This window comes from Trichosurus vulpecula, chromosome 5 (genome assembly GCF_011100635.1).
Source record: "Trichosurus vulpecula isolate mTriVul1 chromosome 5, mTriVul1.pri, whole genome shotgun sequence".
Classification (NCBI taxonomy): Eukaryota; Metazoa; Chordata; class Mammalia; order Diprotodontia; family Phalangeridae; genus Trichosurus; species Trichosurus vulpecula.
In genome coordinates, this window is record NC_050577.1 from 151,351,321 (window position 1) to 151,377,331 (window position 26,011).

At 37.8% G+C, this 26,011-nt stretch overlaps 1 protein-coding gene across 3 annotated transcripts in view; it reads right to left on the minus strand.

The window, feature by feature from the left end:
* The window catches only part of FAM185A (family with sequence similarity 185 member A), a 79,915-nt gene that overhangs the window by 20,390 nt on the left and 33,514 nt on the right, over positions 1 to 26,011 (minus strand). For all 3 annotated transcript variants that reach the window (XM_036761563.1, XM_036761562.1, XM_036761564.1), the window contains 3 exons: positions 24,673 to 24,714; positions 9,290 to 9,385; positions 5,346 to 5,480 (listed from right to left, as the gene is read on the minus strand). In XM_036761563.1, coding sequence (XP_036617458.1) covers positions 5,346 to 5,480; positions 9,290 to 9,385; positions 24,673 to 24,714 — 273 coding nt within the window. The remainder of the gene's footprint in view (positions 1 to 5,345; positions 5,481 to 9,289; positions 9,386 to 24,672; positions 24,715 to 26,011) is intronic.

The following is a 26,011-nucleotide window of genomic DNA, read 5'->3' on the forward strand; positions in this document are numbered from 1 at the left end:
TTCTGTGACTCCGGGTTTGGGAAATACAGGACACCCTGGGAGATTTAATATCACCATAAAAATAAAAATAGGTTAATAGGCAAGGACTACTTATGTGCCTATGAAGGCTAATAACTATTAGCCTTCAAAATGACAAATTAGACTAAGTATAAAAGTTTAGGTTTTCCGTTTGTGGCCAGAGTGGCCTTTGTTTTCCTTGAGTGACTCAGCTTACCTCATTGAGCCTGCTGGTTGCTGCTGCTTCTCTTCCAGGATGTGGAGGACTTCCTGTGTGATGAGTCATGGGGCTGGCTGAGGGGAGGTGTTAACTCCAGAGCCACGCCCTATTGGGTGTTAACCTGGTCTTCGCTAGGGGGAGGGGCCAACTCAAGAACCAATCGGCCCTGATCATTCAGGCGGTGCTTGAGGATATCGAAAATAGAGGGGAGAGGACAGCTTGAAGACCCCTTTTCCTTTTCCAGTTGGAGCCAGAGACACCTACAGCCGAAGCTGAGCTGCCAGTAGCAGAGCTGACCCATGTAGAGCGAGGAGTGCTGAGCGAGGACTGGAGGCCAGTGGGTAATCTTCTTACCGTAGAGGGGAAGCATGTACACGATTTTGCCTTATACCATCTCGCTTCTCTGTGGCCTCCTGGTTACTCTTGTGAGGCGGACTTATTGGTCCTGGAAGCTTTTGATCAAAATATCAAAATGGGGGCGCTGGTTTGTGGGCCTGTTACTGTGGAGTGTAAATACATGCTTTGGTTCTCCTGCCTTCTGCCTAGAGAATTCCTTATATCCTGCAGTTCCGAACCTTTCAGGCATATGAGATTCTCTTTGAAATCATAAATTCTACCTTCCTAATATACCATTTGAGTAAAAAGTGATGAATTCATTCATTCCTTCACTGACTGAACAAATACTTTTCTATTTAGGATTAAGTTCCTTCTTTGAATAAGTTCACAATGTGGTAGTGAAGGAAAATATGCAAACATAAATAACTATAACTCAAGATATTATGTGATACCATAAGAGAGGCACAAATAATTTGCTTACAGAAATGTATAGAGGGTGAGAGTATTCCTAGCTGGAATGATCAAAGAAAGCTTTATGGAATCACAACCAAGATGGCATAGTAGTAGGAAATGGTATAGCCTAACTGCCCCTTGCAACTACTATGCAAAGACACAGAAAATGTGCTAGACTGAATGCTGTTGAGGAAATCTAAGAAAAAGGTCAATGAGCCATTTTTCCAGACCACATTGGCATAATCAGAGTTCTGTGGACACTGGGGACAGGGTCTAGCTGTGAGGGTTCTGAGCTGAGTCTTCCAGCAGGTGGACTGAATGAAGGAAGTCCTATGGTTATGCACTAGGGAAAGAAGAGGTCTTATATCCAGCAGAGGCCTGACACCATGCAGGAAGCAGGAACAGGTATTAAGGGGGAGTTCTGTTACTTCTGTCCCAGAGTTGGGGCATAGTTACAATGCAAACTGAGAGTGGAGGACCAGGGCAATGAATTAGTGGAAGAATATGAGGCGGTGTATTGGACAAGACGAGTAATACAAGAAAAAAATACTATAAGCAGAGAGATAGAAATTATTCAAGTATCAAAGAACCAGAGTCAGTCACATATAATTAAGCTGCCATTGCTATAAAGGAGTCGAGAGCTTGCAGTGCACTATTCCAGAAGGCAAAAGATATAGGCTCACAACCAAGAATATCTTACCTAGCAAACCTGAGTATAATCTTACAGGGAAAAATTCTGACTGTTAATGAAACTAAGGAATTCTGAGGATTCCTTATGAAAAGACCAGAGCTAAATAGAAACTCTGAAATACAAACCTAGAGAAAGAGAATATAAAACCTCAAAAATTCAGAAAAGCAGAATCATTAAATATTTTAATGGACTGTAATGCAATAAAATTAAATTCAATAAAGGGCTCCTAAGAAAGAATTTAAAATTAGTTGGCAACTAACTTAATCCTAAAGAATGGGTGGATCAAAGAACAAATCATAGAAATATTAATTCATTAATGACAAGAATGAGAAAACATCAAAAATTTCAAGATATAGCCAAACTAAATTTTGGGTTCCAAATTCTCCTTCCCTCCTACTCCTCCCCTACCCACTGAGAAAGCAAGCAATATATCAATTAGTCATGTGAAATCATGCAAAACATATTTCTCTATTAGCCATGCAGTTTAAAAAAAAGCAAAAAAATAAAAAATAATACTTCCATTTGCTCTCAGAGTTCATCAGTTCTCTCTCAGGAGGTGGATAGCATTTTTTCTGATCATGAGTCCTTTGGAATTGAATCAATGTACTGATCAAAGTACTTTGGTCTGTCATTACAGCTGAACATCATTCCAATATTGCTATTAATTACTGAACAATGATGCCCTGGTTTGCTCACTTCACTTTGTATCAGTTCATATAGGTCTTCCCATGTTTTCTGAAACTATCCCCCTCATTATTTCTCAGAGCACAACAGTCCTCTATCACAATCACATGCTGCATCTTGTTCTGTCATTTCCCAATTGATGAGCTTCTCCTCAATCTCCAATTCTTTACCATCACAAAAAGAATTGTTATAAATAGTTTTGTACATATAGGTTCTTTTTCTTTGATCTCTTTGGGGTATAGACCTAGTCGTGGCAAAGTAGTTTTTAACTGGAATTTTACATCTCAAAACCACTTAAAAAATGTGTCTCCCCATCTCACCCAGACTAGAAGTGCAGGAACTTCTCACAGGTCTAACATCATTTTTGATCAGCAAAGAAGCTTTAACTCAAGTCTAAACATGTTCATCATTTCATCAATAAAAGAGAAAGAAGAGATCAACAAAATGGCTGTGCAATTAAAAATAACTAGATACTCAACAAATTACAAAACTGCAGTAAAAATCCTGAAAATAAAAAGGAAGACAATTTTTTTAAAAATCAGTAACTTAATAAATAAAACAAGGAGCTTTTAAAAAATAAAAAGAAAGTCCATTAATTTGATTTTTTAAAAATAAGAGAAAGCCAAATGACCAGTATCAAAAATAAAAAAGTATATTCAAAAAAATATGGAAAGAAATAAAGTAATTACTAGAAACTATTTTGCCTGATTATATGCCAACAAAATTGACAATTTAGATGAAATGGTTCAATGCTGACAAAAACATAAAATGCTCATACTAACAGAACAAGAAATAGAGGACTTAACCCAATCTCAGAAAAAACAACTGAACATTCCATAAATGAGATCACAAAGAAAAAAGCCCCAGGAAAGATAGATTTACAAGCGAATTCTATTAAACATTTAGACAGCAATTAATACTAATATCACATAAGTTGTTGGAAAAGACAGAAAAAGACAAAGTCATACCAAATTCCTTCTATAACACAAATATAGCCTTGATACCTAAACCAGGAAGAATCGAGACAGAGACAGAAAACTATAGGCCAAGATCCTCAATGAATATAGACGCAAAAATTTTAAATAAAATATTAGCAAGGAGACTACAGCAACATATTACAAAGACTATCCACTAAGACCAAGTTGGATTTACACCCATAATTCAGTGTTGACTCAATATTAGGAAAGGTATCAACACAATTAGGCCATGTTAATAAGAATAACAAAAATCACATTATTGTATGATGAGATGCAGAAAAAGCTTTTGACAAGACATAACACCCATTTCTGGGGAAAAAAATCTCACTAGAAAACATAAGGAATAAACAGATCTCTTCTCAAAGTGATAAGTAATATGCATCTAAAATCAAGATCCAATATCAATAAGAGGATTATAGAAGAGATCAAAGAAAAAGGAAAAGGACTCAAATATACCAGAATATTTATAGCAGCTCTTTTTCTCACACTAAAGAACTGGAAACTAAGGGGGTGCCCATCAATTGGGGAATGGTTGAATAAATTATGTTATATGAATGAAATGGAATACCACTGTGCTGTTAAGAAACGACTGTTTCAAAGAAACCTGGGAAGATTTTTGTGAAATGATAGAGTGAGGTAAGCAGAACCAGGAGAACAATTTATACGATGATAATACTTGTAAACACAACAAACTTTGAAAGATTTAAGAACTCTGATCAATAAAACAACGAACCACAATTCCAGAGGACTCATGAGGAAACATGCTACACATCTCCTGACCAAGGAATGAATTCAAAGTTCAGATTGAAACATATTTTTTAGACATAGTCAATGCAGGAATTAGCTTGGGCAAATCATGTATATTTGTTACAAGAGATAAATATGTCAACTTTACAATCTCTTCTTTTCCAAATCCAATATATAAGATTATGAGTATTTTCTGTTGGATTCAATGTTCCTGAAATTCCAACCAAACCAAGAGAGTCTGCCTAGTGAGACTTTATTTGGATCTGAACTAATATAGAGTTTATTTTAATTGCTATTATATTTTTAGTTAGAATTATATTAATATACAGAGGCAATGTGGTGCTGGATAGAGGCCCCACTTTGCATCAGCAAAGTTTGGGTTCAAATCCTGCTTATGACATATACTGGTGGTGTGATCATGAATAAGGCACCTCTCTAAGAATAAAAGTAACAGATAAATTGTCAATGTACAATGAATGGAAGGAGTTTCTACATTGAAAAAAATCACAAGTACAAACTTTCTTGCTCCTCCAAAATAAATATACAAAATATTTTCCTATGTCTTTTGGCATGTAATAAGAATAGTCAAAACCTAAACTTGATCATCTCTAGAAAATATCTCCATATTTCTATTCATTATCTCATGGGTAAGAAGTATTTCTGTGTGGGTATGTGTTTGTGTGCCCCTCCACACACACACACACACACACACACACACACACACACATATACACACACACACTTTATTTCATTGTTTATGCCAGTGATGTCCCGGTAGGAGTTAAAAGAAAATATTACCAACCAAAGCAGCCAAGCTAAGTATAGTATGAACATGTGCAATTGAATCTTCTGGATACAACACATATCAGCAGTGATACAATGGAACAACCAACAAATCGTTCTGATCCACTTCAGACTACTGACCATTTTTGAGTTTTGAGTTTTAGCATGTACACTTAACTCCTTTTTTGGGATCATTTCTGTTCCAGAAACTAATTTTGTCAAATGCACTCAAAGGAAAATCTTGGTCACATACTAAGCTATCTAGGGTAGTTTGATAGTCCCCAAGATAGAATACCTGGATCATATTACATATAGCATTAGAAGAAGGAAGCATTGGAAACTAGGATGTCACATAGGAGGAAATTAAAAGCCATAAAACTGTAGTCAAATGTATGATGTTCATATTTTAGCATGGACAATGACAGTTCATCAGGAGGCAAAAATATAGCTTTCTTACCATTGATTGTTATACCATTGTCTTTTGGAACTTCTGTCATTTCTTGTAAAGTGATTTCCGGATTCACATCAACTTTGCTCCCTGACAATTGCAAATGAGCTTTGAGAGAGGGTGGGACTTTGATAGTAATAGATCCTGGAATGAATTAAAAGATGAGGTTATCCATGCAAACAATTAAAAAACAATGCCCAGACCCCAGCCTTTTCTCTACCCTGGTAATTTAACAAGGGAGTGTTTCCACTCCTATGGCATTTTTCCCTCTATACCTTTTTCCCTACACATTTCCACTGTAATCTCTTTTCCTTGTCCCCAGCTGGATAGAGAATGATCAAGGCCATTCCGTGAGCACATGGTATCCACATTCACTTCAGGCAAATGAGTCATGAGGTCATTCTGAGCTACCATTTCTTCTGTAAACAGCACTAGTCAGCTCACAGTCCCAGAAGATGCATAGTCAGCAATTTACTTCATCTGCAGCTTGCAGTAAAGGATTGCTATTATTTCCACAATGAGGTCAATTGTGTTTTATGAATCATCTGTTGGGGAAAATTCTGTAGCCTGCACAACCCTGAGGCTGGCTCCATGAACCATACACTATAGGACTCATGGTTTTAAAGGATTTATTCTAAATGTAGTCAAAATGAACAGTTATACCATCATACTGATTGCATATACACATTTGAAATTCTGGGACTGAGGACTTTTAGATCATAGGATTCTAGAGCTAGAGTTAAAAGGGACCTGAGAGGCTTCCCAATCCAACCAGATTTAACAGATGAGGAAACTGAGGCCCAGACAGGTGAAGTGACTTTCCCACAGTCACACAGGCAGAAAAGTATCATAGGTGGTTCTTTCTTGTGGTTCTTCCCATTGGTTCTAATTCTTCTTTACAACATGACTAATGTGAAAATATGTTTAAATATGAATGTATAAGTAGAGCCTCTATCAGACTGCACACCGTCTTGGGGAAGGCAGAAAAGAAGGAGGGGAAGAAAATTTAAAACTCAAAATCTTATGGAAGGGAACGTCGAAAACCAAAAGTAAATAAATAAATAAATAAATTTAAAAAAGAAAAAATAGAAAAAAAATACTTGCTGCCTTAAAAAAGAATATCATAGGTGGAATTTGAACTTGGGTCATGTGGCTCCAGAACCAGTGAGCCGCATACTTTACCATATGGTCTCCGAGATGATAATCTTAAGAGAAAAAGTTTCCATTGTGCAAGAATTTTTTTTAAAATCTAAAGGAATCTCAAGAAAAAAACTGATGATGTACTAAGGTACCTTAGAAAAGTTTTATGTAAAAAGTTTCTTGTTTGAATAGTAAGGGACTATTATTCTTTTGGTCAGACTTCATTCAGTTTTTTAAGTACCTGGAGCAAAGAATGAAACCTTATTTTCTCTACAAGCCTATATATGTTCAAACTCCTGCTGGAAGAAATCAGCACCATTCTTTAGTTGATTATGGAAGACTTTGCAAAACACTTTTAACATAATATGGCTATACCATAAACTTATCAGTTCATTCTTGTTTTAGCAGCTTTCTTATTGATATATCATACAGCAGTCAACATATATAAGATATTCCTATAAGAGCACCGATTGCATCTTCATGAGCCAAGGTGGTCAGGATGATGTGGAGTTTGTTTTGAAGATTAAGTTTTGAATGCAATTTTTTAAAAAAGGTTTTAATTGCACACTTTCCATCTAGTCTGGTATCAACCTTAGTTACACTTAAGTAATTCCACATCTGGTTAGGAGAAAATTAAAAACTAAAAATGTTCTTTACTCCCACCCTGAGAGTGAGGTCTGCAAATGACTGGCAACTGAAAATAACTGAACATAGAAATAAACTTAGAGTTACTTTCATTCCTTTTTTTTTCCAGAATCCTTTGTGGTTAGAAGGTAATGCTGATGGGGTCCTTTAAAGCTTGGGGAAGATGAATGAACCCACTTATGGCCAGGCAGGCAAAAGCAGTAACAGATAATCCACACGATTTGCAAAAAAGTTATGATAAAATAATAGTCAAAACTCAAATGTGAATACTGAACACAGCAAGTTCTTCCTACCTCAGGAGATTTAGGCCTTGATTTAAAACAGAAAAAAATTAGGAGACAGAGAAAATGGAAACACTTTTTTCCTAGGAATTTTTTCCACAAAAAGAAAAATCAGGAAGCAAAACAGAACACACAGGACTCCCATCTCTAAATATGCCAAAATCTTAAGTGGTCCGATGTTAGTCAATAACCATTCTCCTTTAGCAAGAACCTAAAGCTTGCAGTGCCCCTTTTTGGTATATCCTTAACACATTAAAATTTTCTCCCATCTGGTAATCATTCACGGTTATTAATACCAACTCTTCGGTTTTGAAGAATTCAAAAAGGGAATTTAAAATGTCATCTTGTGACTTCTTACAGGGTAAGAGGGAACAAATTGTCTTTACCTCTTTTTTTCCAAAAAGATGCACAAGAGGTTAAAGTGACTGGCGCTGCACCCTGGATAAGACGGTGGCCAATTCGAATGGATTTCAGACATCCTTAGTCATCGTGACACTACAAAGTTCAATACTGCTTTCTGCTATACCCATCACAGAGAACATTTCCATGTGGAATTGGTTAACAGAAATGAAGACTGAAAATTTTGACCTCATTTATCTTTGTGCTTCTGCCAACAACACAATCACAGTAGGAGAAAAGGCAGAACTGCGATCCTACTATGTTATGTCAACAGGGAACAAAACCAAATAATGATGGAATCAAGGTCCCAGTCAAAAATCTGATCCAGGGCATGAGAAGCAGCAATTATTTTTTCTCTTCCATTCTAACACAAGAGGAAAACCATTCTAATGTGAGAAGCACTTTAGTCATTCCTACTTCTCTTTCTACTAAAAATGAGAGGGCACATGGTGAAAGAACTGTGTAGTTAGAGCTAGGAAACCTGGGTTTTAGTTCTGATCCCTCTCCGAAGTGTGACCATGGATATGTCTCTTCATAACTTCAAGGGAACTTAGTTCCCTTGCTTATAAAATAAAGATGTTGATACTTACATCACCTAATCTATAAGGCTACTTTGAGGACTGTAAACCACAATGTACTATTTAAATATGCACCATTACTGCCATTTTTATTCTGATGTTAGGCAAAGAGAAATGGGATTCCAGCTCTGAGTCTCTACTAGTTTCTGTTCTATTCTACTATTACTATATCTAGTAATCCCAAGGCTTAAAGCCTTGTTTTAATTAGATAATTAGTATAAGGGCCACTTCGGCAAACCAAAGGACTCTTGCAGAACAGTTGTGCCACCCAACCCATGTACCACCATGAAAAAAAAAAAGACCAGAACTCAGCTGAATTCATGAAAACAATGACATTTTGGATGAGATTCAACTGTGGGCTATTTACATTGAATTATTATTGCTAGAAATTAAATTTTGGAATGTTCTATAAATGCTATTTCAAGAGACCAACCAGGAGATCACCAAAATGGTCCCACGACAATAATATACTTTGTGAATCATAAGCTAGAGCAATTTTCCAAAATATTTGGTCCCTAATTTAAATTCTAAAAAACATGTTGGTGGTTTTTTTTTATCCTTCCAAGTGCTGTCTGCTATACACTAGGAAAGTTCAAAAATGAAAAAAAAAATTAATTCCATAATAATGATTAGCTACCGAGGCAAGAGGTTCGAAACATTTTTATTTGTGGTACTGCAAACTGGTACTGGAGAGTGGAGAGGATAGTAAATGGTCTTCATGAAATAGTCCCCAAATCTAAATGCCTGAGGATACCTACAATGGGTTATATGTGTGTGTGTGTGTACCTGCCAAAATTAAACTGTATAAAATATATAGCTGTTTCTATATGGATAGGCCATTTGGGTTTTGAGTGTTATATAAAGCTTTCTATACACTTTATGTCACAAAAAAGCATTTCAATTTGCTAACCTTTCTGGGATTTCAAGTCCACATTCCCCATTTGGCTGACATAAACATCTATAGCACCTTCATGTGTTGAAGCTTTTAGGTATCCATTTAACGAATCTGGAAAAAAAAAGATTACAGGGGTAAAGAGATTTAGTACTGATTCTTCATTTTTGTTAGTATAAGAAAAATTTTTAATCTGAAGTGAAGGGAAGTTTAGGGAATGGTATAAGAAAGTTTTAAAGGACGTTGACCATTATTTCCTTACCTTTTAAGACCTAAACTTTTTCATAATAATTGCTTTCACTAGATTCCTAAAAAAACTAGTACACATTAAGATGACTCAATGACCATATTTACTTGGATAGTACTCCCACTAAGTTTTGAGGCAGTTAGCTAATCAGTCAGTTAGTAAACAAGTCCCTACTATGTGCCAGGAATTGTGGTAAGCATTGAGAATACCAAGAACGGCAAAAGATAGTCCCTCACAATCTAATGGAAGAGACAACATGCAAACAACTACATACAAAAAGGCCATATACAGGGATAAATAGGAAATAATCAACAGAGGGAATTAGAGAGATTGGAAAAGGCTTCTCATAGAAGGTGAGATTTAAGCTAGGATGTGAAGGAAGTCAGAGAAGCCAGGAGGCAGGGATGAGGAAGGAGAGCATTCCAGGTGGGGGGAAGCCTTATGAAAATGCCCAGAATCATGAGATGGATGGTCTCATGTAAGGACATGCAAGCAGGCTCAGTGGATTGAAGAGTACATGAGATGGTATGCCATGTAAGACTGGAAGGGTTATGGAAAGAGGGTGGCTAGGTTATGAAGGGCTTTGAATGCCAGATAATTTTATATTTGATCCTAGAAGTGATACAGAGCCAAAGGAGTTTATTGAACAGGAAGTAACATGATCAGGTCTAAGCTTCAGAATCTGGAATCTAAATCTAAAACCTTTACTTCAATAATTTGATAGCTCCTAAAAAGTGTAAGACTGCTTTAGTAAAAGCTTTGTGTGTCAACTGAGAGGTAGAAGGGGGAACTGGGGCCCCCAAGAGGTAAAGCATTTGAAAAGCAATTAAAGATACTGTTCAAATTTAGGATTGGGGAGTTTTCATATCTTTGGTGCAGGGAAGAAAATTAGCAGCTACAAAAACCTAGTTTGGTGCCTGAACCCCTCCACAGCATACCCTACAACCAACCTGAGAGGCTCAGTTCAAGGGACAGATAAATAGGACAGAAATCTGGAGCAAGAGTCTGTACTAACTAGCTGCCTTCTCCAAATCCAATGGCAAGAAACAACTGCATTTATTTAATCCTTTGTTGTCCCTAGCAAGGACAAAGCATGTTATACTTAAGAGAAGCTTCTTCTGATAGAAACTATTGCTTTGACTGTAGAGAAAGGTGTTCATGAATGAAACATTTTCTTTGATATTCTCAAAATGTGAAGGAGGAGTCTATGTAAAGGAAGAAATGTGAGGAAATACAATAAATATTGGTCACAAATCCAGCCGATTTGTATTCCACAAAAAAGTTATAACTTCTCAAATAATCTAAAGGGACAGACTAGACTCTTTCCAGGAGAAATGACGAAGGTGACCTATTTCCTCCACAGTTGGAAAATGCGCACATTATGTCACCAGGATATTTTGTATTCACTCATGACCAATGTAGACTGGAAATATGTCTTTTATCTGAATCAACTTATTTACTGCTAATGTGCCATGAGTCAAAACTAATGTTGAGAAATTGAGCTTTTGGGAGACAGGAGATGATGCTACACTTTATGAGGTACCAACTAGTTTTTTAAAACTTCTTTAATATCCCCGAAGAGGACATGCCAGTTAAAATGTAAAAGCCAACAGTAAAATGTGCTTATGATTCCAGTAAACAAGCTTAAAGTGTGATTTCTTATTTATTCTGAAGAAAAGAAAAGGCAAAACAAGATGTCTGTCTCATGGGTAACTCTTTTCATTTCTTTTTCTTCCTTAAATAAGTAACAAACACCAGATTTTAACATCTGAACACAGTTGCACTATCATAATGGCCCCTCTGAGACTGTCAGAGGAAACTAAATGATTTACTTCTGCAGAAAAAAAAATACACAATCAACGATATCCAGCAAGAGCTAATCTTTAATTTTCGTGTATTTTCTTTCGTAAAGCTGCTTCCAACAATTTTTCAAGAATCAAAGTAAAATTTTCATTTTCTGATTTTGCGCTGAAGTAGCTAAGAAAGCAGAAATGGTTCTGGTGTAGAGATATTCTCACCATAAATACTGGCTCACAAAATACAGAAAAATTCCAAAGGCTTCAAGAGCAGCCTAGGGAGGAAATATGCATTAGAAGGTGATTAACACAAGTGAACAGGAATCCTTTGTCCAGACAGTGGTTGTAACAAGCAGGATCCCACAGAAAGCTTTTTGTCATTACAATACTGGCAAGAACTTTATATGTCTGACAGATACAACTAAGTTATGAATAGGGAAAATATACTGGTATCCAGCTAAAACCACCTGAAGCCACAACGATGAATTTAGCTCAAGTGTATCAGAGATGACTTAGAAATCTAACAATGAACTAACACTGGGAATATAAACTTGGTTAATAGCAGAGGGAAAAAAATAAATGACAAGACTAAGATCCAGGGGAGGAATGGGCTGCAAATTCAATTCAATTTAATTCAACAAACACTTTTTAAATGCCAACTGTGTGCAAGTTACCATCCCAGAGTAACAAGGTATGGTGATAATCATTATTCTAACTGCTCCCCCTATGACTTTGTGCGACCCTGCCTCACTTAATCCAATTCATGCACAAGTCAAGTCATCGCCCATGATGTCATCAGTCCTCTTTGAAAACCAAGGATGAATGGCACCACCAGTTCTCTGCCAAGAGCTTGCCTTCCACCACAGCCCAGCAGCAATGACAGGATAAACAGATCAGCAAGGAGTGGCTGTCAAAACTGTCTGCTTATCCTCTTTTCCATAGGGACTAAGCAAGGTGAGGCAATCCTAAATAAAATTTTATAACTGAACTGTTTTTGTGTCACTCCTATTTAAAGATAGAACATATGTTCTAACATTCCAGAATTAACCTACCATTAAAAAATGATATTCCACTGAAACGCAAATTCCTTGGGTAAGATCTAACACTAGGTAGCTCTACTATATTTCTGTTGACTCTCTTCTAAACTTTTTGTGTTTGGAATTCCAATTTCATTCAACTGTTCTCCCCAAAGTTATAATCTCTTAATTGCCAAATCTCATGTACTTTCTCTCCTGCTTCTTGACCTCTCTGTAGCATTTAAAATAACTTGTCATGTTCTCCTCCTGGCCACTCTCTCTTCTGGATGTTCAGCCACTTCTCTCATAGCTCTCCTCCTATTTGGCCATTCCTTTTCAGTGCCTCCTTTGTTAGTTCTTCATCTATGACATACCCACTAACCAAAGTGTACCCCAAGGTTCTGTACTAGGGCAGCTTTTCTTATCCCACTTTACCATCTCACTTGGTGATCACCTTAGCTCCAGTGGTTCCTATTATCATCTCTGTGCAGATGACTAACAGGGAGTTGATGATACCCAGTATAAGTCAGGAAATAGTAAAAAAGCACGTAGCTGCCTTTTGATGACTTCAAGTCACTGAGCCCATGTAAATGATATCATTGAATCCTGAAATAGCTAGCAGATGTGATTGTTGAGCCACTGTCAGCGATTGAAAGATCATGGAAAAGAGGAAAGGTATGAGATTGGAAAAAAGTCAAACGTCATGATTTTCAGAAAAAGGAGAGAGAACTAGGCCAATGAGATTTACTTCAGTTCCTAGGAACAATCTAGAATATATTACTAGAGATAGTTGGCAAATACTTAGAAGGGAAAGTAGGGATGACAAAAAGCCAAAATGCCTCCAACAAGAACAGGTCACGCCAGACTATAAAGGATTACTCAAGTAGGAGACATATGGAATGCTGTGAATGTAGTTTACCTTTATTTGAGCAGATTTTTGACACAATGTCTTGTACTATTCTCAGAGACAATAACATAATTGAATTCAGAACTGGCTGGATAGTTAGATTTAATAAGTGTTCATTGCTGACGTGGCACAAGGTCCCTAGTGGAGTATTCCAAGTACCTGTGGTTGGCCCTGTGACCTGTAACATTTTTATCAATGACTTGAATAAAGGTATATCAAATTTTCAGATGGCACAAAACTGTGAGCAAAAATAGAAGATTAAAAAATAAAAAATCAACTTCTTAATTTTAAAATGAGGGAGTCATGGATAGCAACAATTGTTCAGAAAAAAATCTGTTCAACTGTAGTGGCCAAAAAGCTAATATGATCTTGGGCTACATCAAGAGCAGGCACTGCAGGAAGTCATACACCAATGTATTCTGCCTTCCTCAGATCTCATTTTAACTAATGTATTCAATTTCAAGTTTCAGGGTTTCAAGAGGAAGGCAACTAGGATGGTTAAGGGCCCTAAGTCTATGTCACATAAAGATCAATTAAAGGAACCAGAAATGTTTAGCCTGGAAAAGGGAAGACTCGAAGTGAGACACAATAGTCTTCAAGCATTCAAAAGGCTGACATGTGCCAGTGGTATAAGACTTGTTTTGTTTGACCCCAAACGATAGACTGGGAGAAATGGGCAGAAAATGCAAAGAGGCAAATTTAGGCTTAAAGTCAGAAAAAACTTCCTAACAATTAAGAGACATCCCAAAGAAGAATGAGCTTCTTAGAAAGGTGATACATTGTCCCTCCTTAGAGGTCTTCAGGCAGAAGCTGGAAAACCATTTGCCAAGAATATGATAATGGTGATTCCATTCTCTATGGGCTGGACTAGATGGTTCTTGAGGTCTCCTCCAACTCTCAAATCAGTAATTGTGATTCTCAGATCTATATATGCTATTGCTCTCATCACCAACTGACTTCTGTGCATCTTGGACAGGGTGTCTCAAAATGTCCACAAGAGAATTCTTTAATCTTTTCCCAAACCCACCCTACACCCTTTAAAACTTCTCCATTACTGTCATGGGCACTACTGTTCTCCAAGCTATATAGGCTTGGTGCCATCCTAAACTCCTTTTCTCATCCACCCCATATATCAAATTTGTTAGCAAATGTTATAATTTCTACTTTACAACATCTCATGTATATGTCCTCTTCTTTCCATTCACATAACCACTAGCTGGTCCTCATTACCTCCTGCCTAGACTACTATAATAGCCTTCTAATTGGTGCCTGCCTCAAGTCTTTCCCTATTCCACTATACACTTCATTCAACTGCCAAAATGATTTTCCTAAAGCGTAGGTCTGCCCATTTCATTCCCTTGCTCAATAAAGTCCAGTGGTTCCCTTTCATCTCTAGGAGCAAATATTTGTACTTTTCTGTGTTCCATGTTTAAAGCTCTAAAGCCAAATCAACAAGCATTTATTACACTCCAGCTCCACTGGCCTGCTCTCACACAATCTTCCCTCTTTGTGCCTTTGGACTGCCTGTCCCCCATGCCAGGAATGCTCTCCCCTCTGACCTCCATCTCTGGCTGTTCTTGACTTTCTTCAACAATCAGATCAAATCCCACCTTCTGCAGGAGGCCTTTTGGCCCTGGTGCAAATGCCTTCCCCTCAGAGATTACCTTTCATCTATTTTCTATATATAATTTGTATATACCTAGTTACTGTATTTCACTGTATAATCATTGCAGATTTTATGCCATTTTTTTTTTTTTGCAAAAAAGGGGGGTGCGACTGTTATATGAAGCTTTTAAAAACTGTGCTGGCATTACTTAAAAATCATCTATTACTAAACTGCCTTTGGTGCAAGATTAGGATGAGTGGAATACTCGTGAATATATGTTAAAATTGAATACTGACAATGTGTGTGCACTGAGACTTCTAGGCCTGCAGCTTGCAATGTGCAAGGGTTAAATGTATATCCATATGCACTGGTAAATACATTGCTGTTCTGTTTAACTTTTAAGCGGCATGACAAACAAAATTATACCATGTGAAGACTATGTGACAAAAGGTTATAAACCAATTTTTGGACTTAAAAAAAAAAAACAAAAAACCCAACAGAGTGTGACAATCATGTAGTGGTGATAATTATGCCGTGAAATATGGTATTTACATGTTGTCTCTCCCATTAAAATGAAAGTTTTGTTTTTCTTTGTATGTCCATTGACTAGCACAGTGCCTATGCTTTTTGCTTACTGACTAACTTTACAGCTGATTTACTAGATTATAAACTTTCTACAAGGGGAGAACTCTGTCTTACTCACCAGTGCACCCACTCTCACTACAGTACAATAAGGCACAGTGCCTCACATGGAGAAGATACTCATTAGATAAGTGCTAAATTGAATCTGGCCAGAATATGGCTGTTTCAAACCCTGAGAAGATAGCTGTACTGGAAACACATTATAGAGATCAAAGAGAAATTAGGGTGGGAGGTGAGGGGAGATTATATACAGATGTTAGAACCAGCTGCAATTACATGAAAGGTTAGTGACTACAGATGCTAAACTGATTATATATGGATTGGGAAGATATAACCTAATGTTATTCACTCATTCACAGTCATTACAGCATTGAACAGAATGTAGCAAGGACATTTAGGCCATTTCCCTGATACCACAAAGGACCACACCCAAATCATCTCATACTATTTTTAGAGCTCTCTAGAGGAAACTGTTTCGTATCCTTCCTTGGGAGCTCATTCCAAAGTTTTATAGCCCTCATGGTCAGGAAACACTTCTTATTTGGTTATTTCTCTTAGGTTCCTATAAACCTTGCTTGTTCTTTGTAACATGCTTGGCTCCTGAATTTTAACATTAATTATGATTCTTGGAAACCTCAATCACTCCAGGGGCTTGAAGCCGAGCATCAAGATTATGATTCACTAATCACAAGTAAATGCTGTGGAGTCAGTCATCCTCACCAACTGAAAACTAACTGCCATGCAAAGGGTGGGTATGCCAACTCAGCTGAATCAGCGAGACCACCTGAGGGAGAAGTGGGGCAGTGTGTGCTGGGCGAGGCAAACTATTACCACTCCCCTGACCACCGTCTCCCCTTGGCCTCTGATGGAGACAGCTCAGGGCCCTGCCCCCAAAAGCCTTTGGTGTAGCAAGGCCTCTGGCCCACTCTGGCTCTCACTGATTGGCCAGCCATAGGCCCCAGCCCAAGCCTGGCTTGGTCATTGTTTGAGTTAGCTTATTTAACCTCCCTATTTCCACCAATATTACCCTCTCTGATATGAAAGCTACAAGAGACATGCTGGTTTCAGGATTAGTACACTGATTTCCCAATTTCCAGTTTCCTTCCTTGGCAGACTTCAAGGTCACATGTTAAATTCACTAAATTGACCTATGATCTCAATCATTATTAAACCAGATTTCCTATTTAATTACGACAGTTGCTCAAGCATTGAGTGTTGGCTTCATATTTGATAAAAAAGTCTCTGCTACTTGCCCTTCAATACGAGTTTGACTTACTTCTAGTGACAAAGAGTTCAAATCACAGAAGCTGATGAAATGAAAAAAGATGTGCCAAGTGTCTGCTCCCTTTTGCAATCTGCTAAGCTGAAAATTTCAATCAGGACATGGATTGTTCTTCTCTGAACTCACTCCTGGCTTCTCAGTTCCACTCAAATGTCACTGCCTGGATTTCGACATGCTGACCAGGTTCCTTGAGCTGGATTAATTCATCAAATTCCGGCTCCTCTCTTAGTTTTGTTTTTTTGGAGGGGGAAGGCAGGGCAATTGGGGTTAAGTGACTTGCCCAAGGTCACGCAGCTAGTAAGTGTGTCAAGTGTCTGAGGCCACATTTGAACTTAGGTCCTCCTGACTCCAGGGCCGATGCTCTACTTACTGTGCTACCTAGCTGCCCTGACTCCTCTCTTACTTGAGCATCTCCCACTCCCCTCTCTTCCCTAGTTAGCATCTCTTTTCTCATATCCCACTTCTATCTGACTGGGTTTTGCTGTAGGATTTTACTCTATTCCTTTCTACCTTCTATACCATATACTCATATTCTTGGTCCCTGCACTTTGGGATGAATATTTGTCTTCAAACTGCCAGCCTCCAGTTTTAAAATTCTTTTTTTCTCCCAATCAGTCAGTCAACAAGAATTTATTAAGCACTTACTATATGCCTGGCACTATGCTAAGCCTAGGGCATAAAAAGGCACTCATAATCTAAATGTAAGGCTCCAATTAAAATCCATTATTTATTAAGGTGATAGAAGATAAAGATAGTGGAGAGGTGAAATGAAATAAAATAAAATGTATATTACAAATTGATCACCAGAACTGTAGCATTTTTGGTTTAATGAAAAATATCATTCTGAATAATACTTCTATAGATTTCTCTGCGACAAGATGATACACCATCACATAATAAGCAATTTTTATAACTCATGCCCTTCAGCCAAGATAGAAAATTAGATTTGATAATGAAAACAGGCAACTTAAAAATAAAGAGTTTACACTCTTTAAAAGGGTTTAAAATCCAGGAGATTTCCCAGAAATTGTTACTGGCTTTATGATTCCAAATATAAACAAATGCTTGCTTATTGAGAATTTTCTGACATTATCTGCTGATGTCACCAGCTGATAGTGGCTTAAAATGGATTTAGATGAGAATCAATTCAGAATAAAAAAGCTGATACATGATCAAAGTTTTGGTTAACCTTCTCATTAGAACATTTCAGTTCTCCTTCAGCTACTGAGTTAATTCCAAAAGAATCAATTACACAACAGTTACAAGATCACAGGATCACAGACCTTTAAGATGGAAGGACCTCAGAGGGATCCTGTCCAACCCCTTTGCAGAAAAACGAGGCCCAGACACACTATAGAACTTGAGCAAGGACACACAATAAAAGTGTCAGAGGCGGGATGTGAACTAAGTCCAGAAGCAGTGACCTTTCCTCCTATGTGCTATGCTGCTCTTTAGTCTAGCTAAATTAACGTATGAATTAACAGAGATTGCCACCACCATTCAGTAAGTTTCTGATTTCCATGGATTTACAACTTGGAAATTCCTCTCTCATCATAACTTACTAAATATCCTTCCATCTCTTTTATTACCACACTCCTCTAGAGCCTTTTCTTCCTCACACTGACCTCCTGACCTCCAGGCCCCGCTCCTTGCTCTCCTACTAAATCACCCCTACCCTAGCTTCTCCTTTCTTCTTGTGCAGTTCTGGCCCTAGAGTTAACCAATTCTAATCACCTGATAATTTCTAATCTAGTAATTCTAATTATTATTATTAATCTTTTTTAAATTGGAGGCAGTCGGGGTTAAGTGACTTGCCCAGGGTCACACAGCTACTAAGTATCCGAGGCCAGATTCTCTATTATCTTCTAAATGCCAAACAGGATGTCCTTTTTTCAGCCCCATTCTCCTTTCCCCCATTTATGTTGAATTTGACTGCTGAATTCTAGAGTCCTGAACAACTTTCTCTTGCCACAGTTTCTGTGACGGTGCTCTTACTTGACTATCCTCCCACTGACTGGAACTTACTTTTCCTTCTCCGTTGCCAAGTCACCTTCTAAATCCAGCTCACTAACTGCGGGTGTCCACAAAGGTTCTATCCTCGTCCTGGACCCCTTCCTTTTTAACCTCCTCATTTGGTGATCTTATCAGTTCACATAAGCTCAATTATCATCTTTATGAAGATTAACTCCTAAATCATTAGAACCAACTGTGACTTTGGAGTCCGAGGACCTGGCACCAAATCTCAGCCTCTTTGACTTTGGTCAAATTCCTTGTCAGTTTCCTCATTTGTAAAATGGAAGCGGGGGGACGGCTAAACTCCTTCTGAAGTTTCCACTTCAAAATCTATGATTCTCTGAGCTATATGTTTAGCCCTTATCTCTCTCCAGACCCACAGGCCTAGATTACCAACTGCTTTTGGGGATATCTTTACCTGGATGTCCCAAGAGCACCTCCAAGTCAACATGTACAACATGGAAGTCATTATCTTTTCCCTGAAAACTGCCTCTTTCTACTTTCCCTACTTTAGTTAAGGGTAACCCCAATCTCTCTAATCACTTGCATTTGCAACCCTGGAGTTTATAGCGCTTGACTCTTACTTTTCTTGATACTCATAAGAAATCAGGTGCCATGACTTGTCAATTTTATCTCCAAAACATCTCTCAAATCCCCCCTTCTCTTTTCTTGACTCCTATGGGCACAACTTCTGGTTCAGGCCCTCATCACTACTCACCTGGCCTACTGCTATGGCCTACTTTTTAGATTTCATGCTCTCATTCTTGTCTCTACCTAATCCATCATCAACACAACAGCTAAAATGATACTCCTACGGCACATGTCTGGCTATATTATTCCCTTGGCTCATGGATCTTTAGTGGCTCCCCTACTATCTCGAAGATCTGGAAAGGGGTGAGGAAGGATGACAATTCAGCAAGGAGATCTTTCATAACTTTAGAGAGAAGAGCTAAATGATGAGGTCAAAATGCAGATTGCAAAAGGTTAGAAGCAAGTGAGAGGACAGAAAGAGGCATTAAGTGTACGTGCCTTTTTAATGAACTTGGAGAAGTTTTGGGTTTGAGATGTAGGACAATGATCAGCAGGGATTTCAGGATCAGTGAGGGTCAAGTAAGAATGGCAAATGTGGGCTTTCTTGTATTCAGCAGAGAAGAACAGGAAGAGACAGAAGACGGGGAGATGACAGTTGAGACAATCCACTGGAGAAGACAGGACAGGGATGAAACGAAGGTGCATGAAGAGGGATTTGCCTTGAAAAGAAGGGCTACATCTTCATCCTGGATGAGAGTGAAGGTGGAGAGAGTGGGCAAACATCACAGGGTCATGAAACGAGAAGGAGAAAGGAGAGAGCTTGTGGTAAACAGCCAGGGGAGATACCGGACAAGATCCTTGGAGGAGAACGTGGTGAGGGGGGTGGGATGCAAAGCTTGAGTAGACCAAAGATCTGGAACACCTGCTGTGGTGAGTGGGCCAGATGATCAACTAGGGAAGAATCAATGGCTCATCTTGCTGTAGGGACAGCCCCACTGAAATCAGATGATGTAACAGGGACGGGTTATAAATAGCAATTTGCACTGGATCTAATCCGAATGGTCCATCATTTCCTCCAGCGCTGTTCAGCAGCATATGAACAGGAATGAGAGAGAGGAAAGGAAAAATAGTCATCTAAGTTTGGGGTCTGGCAAGGCAGGAGAAAGGACTGATTCATCCAGGGACTGAGACTGAGAAAGCAGCAGAGCATAGCATGAGCAAGGGTGAAGGGCCTACAAAGATACTGATGAAAGCATGACTGGTAAAGTAGAGGGAGAAATGGGGGTGCCGCTAGGTGGCGCCTGGAGTCAGGAAGACCTGAGTTCAAATAAAGCCTCACATTTACTAGTTGTGTGACCTTGGGTAAATCACGTAACCTGTTTGCCTCAGTTTCCTCATCTGTAAAATGGGGATAATAATAGCTCCCACCTCACAGGGTTGCTGTGAGAGCAAATGAAATAATAATAGTAAAGCACTTAGCACAGTGCCTGGCACAAGTAAGCACTACATAAATGTTACTGTTAAATACAATGATAAAAGGCCCTAGGAAATCACTTTGAGTTGAGAACTCTGCACAAGAACTTTAAGCTGGCTGGGTTGGCTAGTTTAATATTGATGAGGAATGCATGACCCTCACTCTTTAAAAGGTGAGGGCCATGCATTCCTCATCAGTACTGCATAAAATTCCTTTGTGTAAGTTTTCTGATTGTATATATTCTCTTTCTTGGGGGGTGGGGGGGTGAAGCTGGGGGGACGTGTAAAAAACAGACGCTGAGCTTTGATAGTATACTGGCAGAGTAGGAAAAGGTGTGAATGCTGGTGTTTAGGCACAAGGACAGTCACAAAGGAGGGGCATGTAATTAGGGAGATCCTTTAACCAGAGTCAAGAAAGTTTAGTGACTCTAAGTCAGGAAGTGAAGAGAAATAGGGGTTTAGATTGTAGCAAAGAGAAATCTTTAGGTCAAGGGCAGGATTCCCCAAGGTCAGTTACAGGAAGCATCTGTTTCCTGGGTATGCTGAGACCCTCAGCATGGCCTCAGACTAGAACATTCCTAACAGTAACAGAGACCATGACATATGTTTTCAACATAAGGAAAAGTACATGCAATCTTACAACACAGATTTTCAGGTTTTTATTTTAAAGCAAAAATTTTTAATGGGATCCTAAATTGAAGATATGAATACAATGATAAAATAATTTGTTAATAAAACAGTTTATCTGACTTTATTATAAGAACAGTCTTTTAAGGACAATAATCCATTGAAAAACCATTGAAGACTTTGTGAAAAAAAGAAAAAGAAATCCTCAGACTGTCTCTTTTTGGGCATCGCCAATTGCTCCCATGCTACTAACAGGTGCCTTGATAACAAATCTCTACATGAAGAATAAACTAAATTTTCTATTGATGAATGTCAATATGGATAAAGTTCAAGATCATAAGGATCTTCTATGTCTAAAAGAAAATATGATACAGGAAGATAGTTTCTTAATGGTCACTTTCCTCTAGGTCATTCAAATAATTTGGGGAAAAAAAAAGGAGAGTTAGGACAAAGTGGTCCTGGCCTGATAGAACTGATAAATAATGATGATTTTTAATTATTGAAGTGTCATCATTTTGAAATAATATAATCAATGTTAAAAAAAATCTTCAACCCTGACTGAAATTATGACTTTCAACATAGCAGGGTTTTTCTTTTAAAGGTCATCTACTTAATCTAAACCAAAGTAGAAAATCTTTAATAACTGTTTATGTTTGGCTCCCCTCAAAAATTTCAAAATTTATCTCTTATTTGCTTGAAAACATTATGAGGAAATGTTAAATTACACACATTTGTTACTAACCATACTCTAACAGTAAAAGTACCATCTACTGTGTGGTTTGAGCTTAATTATAAGAGACCATCATAGAAGCTAGTAACTTTAAATAAATAAATAACTTGTCCATCTTAGTTTGATATAGCTTCATAAAATACTAAAATTCTTCAATTTCTGAGTTTCCAAATAGATATTTTCTATGATGTAAAAGCAAACCACAACCTATCCTTTCATATTTGCATGTTTTTAGCATAGTACTTCACGGCTTTACTTCCTATTTATCCTAATAAGTTCCTGCAAATTTAGTTTTATCTAAAGTGGCTAATTATTAGTTGTCCAAAAATGTAATGGGATGCTTTTGTGAAATGGGGAGCTCCCATCACTGAAGAGTTCAAATAGAGACTAAGTGGTCATCAGGAACATTACAGAAGGCAACGGAATCAGACTAGGCTGCAGGTTCCCCACCCTTCAATTAGGGGATAGGTTACAAGACTTCTTGAAGTTCCTTCTAATACTAAAGTTTAATGGAATGATAAAAAATAGCTAAATACAACTGTTCTAAGTGTCACGTATCTTAATATTTAATACTGAGCTCAGTGAATAATGGAGAATATATTATTATTCTTTGATTGAACACAAATTCATCTAAGAAAAAGAGAGTATTGTCTTAGATACCATTCCCTTAATTTAGCATCACTGGATTGGAAAAAAGAAGTTCACAGGAGGAAAAATGTTTTGAATCTTAATTCAGAACAATTTTAAAACTAATTTTCAAGAAGCAATTCAATTTCACTGATTTTCAGACTTATTTGTTTATATGTACTCTATCATCTTTGCATTTCAATGGCCAAAATTTTCTTTTTCCCCTCATGAAAAAGTTAAGTTTCTACTGAACCAAAGAAAAAAGCCTTCAGAAAAGAAAATTCTAAACAGATAATCTCCAGTTCACTAGCCTATCTCATATACTACTCAAGCTGCTGCTGCTGTTTTGTCCTTCATTCTCAAAGGGGACCATGACAATAGGGAGATGATGCCATGACATTCAAGTGAATTGTATTTAAGTTAGCGAAGGATGTGCAAAATCACCAGCCTCACTTTCCCCTCTGGAGGCATCTGGGTCCAGTGGCCAGATATGGATCAGACAACAGGAGATGGCCCTGGATGCAGTGGGCGACCTGGGCTTTTTCAAACTAAAGTCTTGAACAGGTCTCTCTCTGACTGAGGCAGCACCCATTCAGTGATTAAGACAATAAAAAAATGAGGCAAAGAATGGCATCTTTAAAAAAAATAAATCTGAGAGGGCAAGACCCTCAGGGTTTCTGGCCAAAACAGAAACAATTGTTATTTACATTCATTCTGAGCCAATCAAGGCCCAAACAGTGACCAGAGTGATTTGGGGTTAAGGAACTGGTCTTTAAGAGAAAAAAAACAAAAAAAAAATTTTAGAGATTAAAATTTACATTCCCTTTGGGCAGAGCACTGGCAGGTAAAGATGTGATACCCTATGTGGAGAGAGAAGAAAGGACAGGAAAGGACAGGACAGGACAGGAAAGGAAAGGAAAGGAAAGGAAAGGAAAGGAAAGGAAAGGAAAGGAAAGGAAAGAAAAGGAAGGAGGAAGGAAAGAAAGAGAGAAGAAAAGAAAGAAAGGAAGGAAATAAGGAAGGAAGGAAAGGAAGGGAGAGAAAGAGATAAAGGAAGAAAGAGAGAAAGAAAGAGAGAGAGAAAGAAAGAAAGAAAGAAAGCAGTGTTGCCCTACTGGAAGCTGTCACAGGAACCCTCTCTCTCTGTTATCACTGCTTCAGATTGTGCTCCCCTCTCTGAGTGCTATAAAACTCTACTGTTGTCTGGGACCTCTTTCCTCCCTGGTTCCTCCTCTCCCCCACATCTAGTCCCATTTCTTCACTCTGTCACATTACTGGTACAGGACAGGGTGCTGTTTATTTTTTTCACTTAGTCCCAATACTTGTAGAGGCCCCAGCAATAGCAAGGAAGAAGGAAGATGGGAGCTTAAACCCACTTAGTGGCTGCTCCCTCTTTTCTCTCTTCACTCTTTCTGTTTATCTGGTCCCAGAGAGACGTCTCAAATGGGAACTAGTACCAAGGGTTTGGAATTGAGAGTCTGTTCCCACTCTCCAGCAAACTGATGGAATGAATTTGTACAAGAAGGGAAGACATGTTTCTGGCATGCCAAGCTGGCATTCTGAAAAATTTTTTTCCTGAGAACATCGTTACACATGGTTACTAGTCCAATATTCTATACTTCAGGTACATCATAAATTACATAGGCTTTTGTGGACTTGTGTGGGTACTTATCCATTAGAAATAGCATAATTTCCACGGGAAAATATGTTCTAAGTTCCCCCCAAAACCTTTACAAACATGCTTTTATAAACACCATTTCATAAGTTAAGGATTGTCTCTAACTAGGTGGTACACCAAGGTATGCAGCAATTACATTTTGATTAGAAATGGCACTACAATGCTCCTATACAGAATAAAGAGCAGAGGTAAGTCTTAAAGTTGATTTAAAGAAGCCAACACATACCTATTGTGATGTTACCCATTTTGCTGTGTACTGTTATATCACCTACAAGAAAGAGAGAGAGAATACAGTTAAATCACCTATGGGAGAAAAAGAAAAGAAAGAGTGGGGGGAGGAGAGGGAGAGAGAGCAGGGTGAAAGAAAAGAGGGAGAGAGAGGAGGTGGGGAGAGAATGAATGAATCAATGAATGAATAAATGCTTATACTGGACCAAAAAAAAAAAAAGGATGTATATGTTATGCAGTACCCAGAACATGACTAGTTTTATAATCTATTAATGGAAATTATATATTGACTTACTACCATATCCAACCTACTCAGGTGGTACAAATTTAAGTAACCCATAGCTACAGATTTTGTTCAGATTCTGATTTACTAATGCACAAGAAAAACTGAACTTTTCTAGCAAAAAAATCCCGATCTATGAGTAGGATATATATTCCCTGATAAATGACGGGGAGAGAAGGATCTCATTTAAATCACAGGGTTTTACATCAAGTTTCTCTGATAAAGATCTCATCTCCAAGATCTATATGGAACTGATTAAAGTTTACTAGAACAAGAACCATTACCCAATAAATAAGTGGACAGAGGATATGAATAGGCAGATTTCAAAGGAAGGAATCCAAGGTATTAAAAGACCTGGAAAAAAATGCTCAAAATAACTAATAGTTAGAGAAATGCAACCCTGAGGTACTACCTCACACTAATCACGATGACAAAAAAGAGAAAATGACAATTGTTAGAAGAACTGTGGAGAAAGAGGCATATTAATAATGCACTGGTTCATGGAGCTATTTGGGAAAGCAATTGTAAACTATATCCAAAAAATCACTAACCTATGCATACCCTTTAATTCAGCTACTATATCTCTATCAAAGACATTTTTAAAAAGAATCTACATGTAAACAACTAATTGCAATAGAAACTAAAAGGGTGTCCATATACTAGGGAAGAACTAAACAAATCATGGTGTTAGATGAAATGAAATAAAATGGTATCATGCCATAAGATATTATAAAAATAGGTCTCAGAGAAACCTAGGTAGACCTGTATAAACTGATTCAGAGTGAAATACACAGAACTAGGAGAACAATTTATACAATAACAAGATTATAAAGAAAAACAACTTTGAAAGATTTGAGAATCTTAATCAAAGCAATAACCAACCATGATCCCAGAGGGCTGATGATGAGGTTTGTTATCCACCTCTTAAGACAGAAGCTATAAACTCAAGATGAAGAATGAGACATCCATCTTCAGGCACAATCAATGTGGGAATTTGTTTTGCCTGACTATGTCTACTGATTACAAGCATTTTGTTTTTCTTTTTTCCAAGTGG